Genomic DNA, 7,500 nt, shown 5'->3' on the forward strand with positions numbered 1-7,500 from the left:
ATGCTCCGCCAGCACCCCAAGCAAAGTGTAAAACTCCAGGACTGAACCGGACATTTTTTTCAAAGAATTTAGCAGGGAAAAAGGTCCAGATTTTTCTTCCAGAACTCGTGTGCATAAATCCCTTAATAAACAGCACATCATTATTTGGTACTAATACCCTGCACACCTTAATCACACACTTATTGTAATCTTGTGTTTGGCTTCAGCTGTGGGAAAATTTAGCTTGTGTGCTGCATACTTTTCTGGGGGGGGAAAAAAAAAAAAAAAGGTGCCTGAATTCTTTAATTTAAGCTATTTAGCTATTTTTGTTAAATTCTATCTGCGGCACAATGGGAGGAGGGAGCAAAATTGGTGCTCCAGACATTTAGCTCACTATTTATTTTAGTAGCAACATTTGACAATTGTGAATTTCTGCACTACGTTTTCCCTCTGTGCAAATTGATACCAAATGCCTTCTTAAAGAAAAATGGGGCGGCTAGTTTTTTAATAATAATTTTAATAGCTTCATCCAGGGGAAGACCAGAAAATTAAGCAGGATGCAATTTTAAAAGAATATAGAGACCCTTTTGCTCTGCGTTACGGCCATAAAGCTTAACCGTAGAGCAATATCTTTCACAATCTATAAAAAATAAATTACAATTGAAAACCAAATTTTGAACACATATTGTACTTCCAACTTTTTAGCAAGCCAGCACTTTCTCACTAAAAAAGTTATTTTATACCTTAAAAGTCCATTGTTTTGAACAGGAAAAAAAAAAAACCCAAACCAAAACAAAACAAAAAAGCCTCTGCCCTAAGGAACTCATAAGCTAGCATCCTGCTCTTAAAAAAATATGTAAGTGCTTAACTTTCTGATCATAGACTATGCAATGGAAGTCATACAGAGTTAAGACTGTGGCTTTTTGGATAAAGCCCAAAGGCCCTTTTTTGTAGACTTAGTCAGTCTCCCCCCCAGGACAGCAGAGAGAGGGGTATCTCCTCTGAGAGCTGCAGCTTCCAAGTTCTGCCCTTGGCAGAAAATGAGGGTTTTAGCTGGATGCGCACTGGCAGGGGTGGCACATGGGTGCAGCGAGGAAGAGGACTCCACGTTAGCTCTGGCTGGCATTGCCTGCACGCTGGCCTTTTGGAGATTTCCCCAGATTGCCTTCTTTTTTATTCTTTTTCTTTTCTTCTTAACCTCTGCTTTAGCTCTCTTGAGAAAAAAGAAGTAAGTCCCCTTGTTGGCTACAGACCTCTCCATGCTCACTCTTGGGCCTTAAGTCCTGAAACACGGAGTGGCTTTTTGGGGCCATGTGAACCAGCAGCAAGATTTTTGCTTCTTGTGTGGTGGGCTCAGGTCCTCCTGATGCTTAGGGTGATGTTACCACAACCGAGTTAGAGCGGCTCTACCACTGCTTTATTGCTTTAGGAGACTAAACAGTGCATCAGAGCTTCAGACGGAGCTTCACAGTTCTGCTCCTGCTCCCTCGCCGTCTTAAATATACCAAGAACAGCTTTTTTTCCACATGCAGACAAATCCTACAGTGGTTTACCCAGGAAGGAACATTGCAATTAAGCCTCAAAACCCTGTAAAAGGACTACCCGTGTCTGCAGGGCTGTTACATGCCGGGTTTTGCCAGGCTTTCCTCTGCCTCTGCTAACAGTGCTAACCAACCTTCCTAGGAAAAACTGGGCTGTCTGGCCCCATTGTGTTGGTGTGCGATGCCTTGCCATAGCGGGGTCAACCATTTTCCCTGAAAACTATCCAACTGGCTTTATTTCAGCACGGGGTTTACGTGGGGAAAGGTAACATAACAAGCAGCGAGAGAGAGCATATCCCACCCTGTGATTAAAAGAGCACATCATCCCTTCTCATCCAGATTCATAAACTGCAGGACTTGCCTCCGATAAAACAACGGTGACCACGAGCTCTTACTTTTATCTTGGCTTGACTAAATGTATGTCAACGTATGTGAAGATGACCAAAAAGCTTTAGCTGCGCCGGACTGCAGCTTTTGAATTCCATATTTTAATTTAATGTAGAAAAATGTGCCGATCAGAAAACTCTCGAGCTGCTTGTACAATGTTCAGAAAGCAACTAATTAAAAAGGGCCCAATGTCGATAAATGACCAAGAACATAGGAGGAAAGGAGCAGAAATCCCCTAAATAACTGCACAGGTAAAATGCACCGTAAATAAGTATCTCCTGCACTCCTATCTTTTCTTTATGATGCCTCAAGAAGGAAGAATATGACAAAATCATCCCCGTTTTGCCACTCAGTTCTGGCCACAATTCCATCCAAGGCACCGGTTGGGACCAGTGAGGGCAGCTGGGTGACGTGTTGTCAACCTGAAGCCTTTCGTGAGTTCAGTCTGAATTAACTCAATAGCTTTGATTGGAAAAAATGCTGGGGCCTCTCTGCTGTGATGATAAAGAAACTCACCAAGGATATGTCAGATGCAATTTGATTTTCTCCTCACCCCAAGGGGACCTGAATCTACATATATTACCTTTTGCTAGAGTACCCTGACTCTCGTGATACTGAGCATCACCTCATGGTGCCGTGCCACTTTGCATAAATAATTCAACTTTTTGTCACAACCCTGGAACTCAGTGCATCAGAAAGATGTTCTTGCTATTTCTCTGGGTCATTTTGCTCAGCACAGGACTCTAGTTTAGCTGATTCAGCTGGGTGAGGAAAAGATGACAATTTTAATTTTTTTGTTTGTTTTTTTTTTCAACGCTTTTATTCGTTTTCAGTTTGGCTGCAGAACCAAAAAAAACAAAGTTTCTGCACATCCCTACACCTGGACACCTCTGTGGTTCAGCAGCTTTGAGCGGTTGGTGGGGTGAGGCAGCAGTGCAGGTCTGGGGGCACCCAACCGAGCTCTAGCAACGCAGCATCCTAAAATCAGGGCCTGAGGAATCTTTAAGACTTCGCTGGGCTGTCTGGGCCAGGAGGAAGTTTGTGCAGAGTAGGGTTGGGCCTCAACCTAAGAGCTGACTTCAAGATCTGTTTCACAAAATCAGCGTCGGTTGAGGTGAAGTCACATACCAGGATTTACACAATGCAAATGAAGACGTATGGTTATGGGGGTTGGGGAGGTGCCAAGGGAGATGGGGTGGGTGCTCGGTGTCTGCTGGGAATCGAACATTTGGCCTGCCCTGTTCTCCTGAAAACCCCACTTCGCAGTAATCCAGAGCTCTTTAGCAGCCAAAGCCCTGAATATCTGATGGGAAGCCCTTTATTTACATACTGAAATTACAGAACCGTAGATCTTTAATCTTCATTTTAATATTAAACTTTAATTTTAATTTAGATCTTTAAATCATTTTATTTTTCACAGTAAATCAATACCAACATGTTAATGAGAATATATATATATATAAAAATATATAAATACCTGCTACAGAACAGTTGCCTCAGACCTAAGCCATGTTTTACTACATTATTTTGGGGGGGGTTATTATTTTATTTTATTTTTTTATTTTATTTTCATTTTGTTTTATTTTACTTTGTTTTATTTTATTTCAGTATTTATTTTTTATACTAGTGTCTTTTTACAAACAGAGGGAAGTGGGACACTGGATTATTTTACGAATGGATAGTCTTTTCTAAGAATGTTGCTTATACCTGGAATAGTTTTCTACTTACAGTAACGTAGTAAAGCTTCCTCCAAGACACATGCAGTGACAGAAATTGTTAATCTGATTATCCTTTTCTTTAACATCCATCCTACAATAAAATTTGTGTAGCTGGATCCTCAGCCCTTCATTGGTCTGAGTGCATAATAAGCTCTCAGATGCTTCTTTGGGCCAAGAAGTTAATAACAAGCTACAGAGACATCCATGTTGAGATCCTGGTCTGGAATGGCCTGGATTTTGGGTGGACAGGCAGTTCTGTGGGATTATGTCTCTCCAAAGTGCCTTAAGCTCGACACCACAACTGCAGGTGTCCAGAATTAGTTGGGCAAATCAAAATACCTGTCTTCACCTCCTTGCCTGTGAGTGCTCGTCATATTACGGATACCATGGTGATACGAGGAGTAAATAATACTGGGCTACCTCCACCTCAACTAAGAAAGTCAAGAGGAGTGACGACCTCCAGGGTAGGAGTATCTGCAACCCTTTCTGCTTTCCACGGGATCTGAAGTGCTTCAATTTAGCGCACTGTGCCACGAGGCTCATGATTCGTAAAACAGAGGCAAACAAACCTTTTCAACGATTCTAACGCATCTGACAATATGATCTTCTAAATGTTCAAACACGCCATAAAAAGGAAGACGTCTTTGTTCATATTTTTATTCTTCCACCAAATGTACACTGTATCGTAATTCCTCCTGCCCCACTCCCAGCAGGTGACCATGGAAATTCTGCAACTGATTTATAAAGTGTTCATTACACTACCCACACAAAATCACACGGATTAAAAAAAAAAAAAAATAAAAAAGCAGAAGCTTACAAATATCTGCCTTAATTAAAATATTTAGTTGTTCATTTAGGGAAGTAACCACTCCAACACCACAATAAGAGAGTGAGTTGGGACCGACAGAGCATGCAAAGTCCCCGCGCAAGCGGCTAGCTAGTCCGAGGGAAGGCTAGTTCACTGGGTAAGAGCTTAACCTCTTTTACACTGATTTTATACTTTAAAATAACTACTGCATCCTACGAAAAACGAGGAAATCGCACCACGTTATGCTGGAATGCTGCTGGTTTTAAACATCCATAGAAATGTGTTCAGAAAACGTATAAACGCAAGGAGTCCATGGAACCTCCAAGAAGCATTCAGGGATCCAGTCTTACTTTAAAATTTAAGGCACGAACTCCTAAGGGAAAACGCCAGTAAAACAACTAGAGTTTCCTCTAATGTAAGTATTAAAAATGAACTAAGATTTGCTTAAAATCTTAGCACACCATTCGCGCTACCCTATTTCTTCTCCTGCTTTTGCATCGTTATGAGAGCACCCGAAACCTGAAAACAGAGCGAGGTACCTTTCTCCAAAATAAACGCCCAGGGCTTGAGTGTATGCACAAAAAAAAAAAAAAAAAAAAAAAAAAAAAGCAATACACAGAAAATTGAGAGAGATCCAGCTCACCTTGAAGTCCATTTCCATTTGCACTGGTGCAAGATGGTGGAGGAGAGGCTTGGGGCCTGACAACAGGAGCGAAGGCGCTCTTTTGTTTCACTGCAGAGATGACATTGGCAGGTGAGAATGAGAAAATGCCGTGTGTACTGCTACAGTTTGAAGGGAGGGTGACCGAAGAGGCTGCCATGGTAGGGCTTGACGGCACTACTGCAATAAAGCAAAAATAATCAGGACTCAGATTGAGGTTTTCACGGCAAACACGGAAAAAGAGAGTGATAGGGCCTTGCCTCTTAAAATATATATATATATATATATAAAAAAATATATATAAAAAAAAAAATGAAATGCCTTGGCTTGGCCACTCTCTGGATAACAGGCAAACTCTTTTGTGTTGGACTTTTGTTACAAATCGCGCAGTCCAATTTTATTTTTATTTTTATTTTTTTCTATCTGAGATTGTATTATGGCACAAACAGATCAATTGATTATATTCATTTTTACGTCCAGCCTCCAGAGTCACCCCTCCTTTTATCCAGTAGCTCACAATATAGGAAATCAAAACAATGCAAGTATTTGATTTTGTAGTAAATATGAATCTATATGATGATGTGTTACCAAAAATAGACACTTACTGCCATAAGGAGAGTTAGCTGAGGAGCCATTAAGAAATCCAGGGGAACCTGGTACACCTAGATTGGGCATGCCGGCATTGCCATATCCATTCATGCTATTGCTGACTGTGTTGTAATTGGACTGCTGAGGAGTACTGCTGGGAACATATCCTCGCGGGGAAACACTGCTTGTGTTGCGACTGTAACCTACTGTGTTAGAAACCCCCCCACCCCAAAAAAATAATGTTATTTTATAATATAGACTTAGGGCTGGGGGGTTTCCTCATGCAGCATATATTACACAGTTTTAATTGATTGCACAGCTTTGCTCTAAGTTGTCTCTTACTGCCCTATCAACTCTTGCAGTTTGAGATAACCTTATCACGCCAACCCTACTTAAATCATCTGCGAGCACTCTATGTTGTCTCTCCTCTTAGCACAGACAGCCAACAAAAGCTCTCTTCGATCCAGCTGTGTCAGGTGCCTTCACGTTTGTCTTTAGGAGCAATTATCAACAGGCTCAAGTCCCGCTTTGTACCAACACACTGAATGAACTTTCAGCCTCTCCAGACCTTCAAATGCCATAGCTGACAAGAAAAAACTTTTTTTTGTTGCAGTGATTTACTTTAAAAGGCTGTTTTGGGGTCTTCATTTTATGACTGGTATTTTTACACTAATAACGAACTCGTTCTTTCGTAAGGTGTAGCCATCAGTGAAAAGTAATTCAAGATCAAGTACAGAATTTTGTAAGGCTTATTAGCTTAGAAATGCATAAAAAGACAATCTTTTTAGAAGAGGAAACATAGCAGAATCGGGATTTTTAACAACAATTTGTTCCTATCTGAGCAATCAATTTAATAATTATGTTGCAAGCAAAAAATATGGGTTTGAACGTATCTAATAATCCCGTTTCCCTGCTTTCATTAGTAATAAAATTAATTTTAAATGCAATATGCTACATGCATTTTCAATTACAACAGGTAAATTAAATCAACTATTACTTTTATTAGTAACATATATGTCACACATGCCTATAAACAAAGTATTTTAAAATCACAGACATCAAATTAGATTTATCTGTGTAAATATGCCAAAACCAGGTGGAGATACCTAGACATAATTATTTTATAAAAAACATACACTTTGCGTATTTACTGTGAATAATAAAGAGCTTTCCGCACTTTGCCAATTTTTTTTTTTTTTTTTCTTCCACTGGAGATGCTTTATGATAACGGTAAACGAAAGAACAGGAAGAATTAAATATTACGAGAAAGTTAAAGACAGCATTTCATTACACGATCAGAGATATGACTACGGGGAGAAAAAGAGGGAGAACACAGCGGTGACATCAGCTCGTATTAATAGGCACTGGCCAAAAGCAGTCAACAACGTGAAGGATTAACTCTTGAAATCCCACATACCTTGGTCGTTTGCTTGTGATGTTTCGGAAACATTAACGGCGAGCTGGCTGCTGAAGGAGTTCACTCCCATCATGCCAGTGTGAGCAGGAGTGTTGGCTAGAGTGGGGATCTGGTTGTGATTGCGTGGCACACTGTATAACGCTTCAGCAATGTCAGCTGCTCGTTTCAGAATTATTTCCTATAAAGACATAAAATAAGCACCCATAACTAAGAAACTGATTTGCGCAAATACTCGCAAGTTGCAATAACGTTCAAATTTACACAAGAGATCCATGTGAAATTATCGTCGGGGTGGGGGATTTTGCTGCTTGTTTCAAGTGCACCTTCTGTTTTCTGACCTACGTAACGGAGCACTACGCAATTTCACGTCAACGCGGTAAGTATAAAGAAATAAAGAAATT

General features: G+C 40.4%; 1 protein-coding gene across 12 annotated transcripts in view; it reads right to left on the reverse strand.

Moving 5' to 3' along the window:
- The window catches only part of EBF3 (EBF transcription factor 3), a 128,513-nt gene that overhangs the window by 2,072 nt on the left and 118,941 nt on the right, over positions 1-7,500 (reverse strand). For 4 of the 12 annotated variants that reach the window (XM_074907967.1, XM_074907968.1, XM_074907965.1 and 1 more), the window contains exons 14-16: positions 7,100-7,277; positions 5,700-5,885; positions 5,077-5,274 (exon numbers count right to left, since the gene is read on the reverse strand). In XM_074907967.1, the coding sequence (XP_074764068.1) occupies positions 5,077-5,274; positions 5,700-5,885; positions 7,100-7,277 (562 nt within the window). Of the gene's footprint in view, positions 1-5,076; positions 5,275-5,699; positions 5,889-7,099; positions 7,278-7,500 lie in introns of all 12 variants that reach the window. The other 8 variants (XM_074907972.1, XM_074907970.1, XM_074907969.1 and 5 more) reach the window with 3 other exon arrangements.

This window comes from Athene noctua, chromosome 5 (genome assembly GCF_965140245.1).
Source record: "Athene noctua chromosome 5, bAthNoc1.hap1.1, whole genome shotgun sequence".
In the NCBI taxonomy this organism is placed as follows: domain Eukaryota; kingdom Metazoa; phylum Chordata; class Aves; order Strigiformes; family Strigidae; genus Athene; species Athene noctua.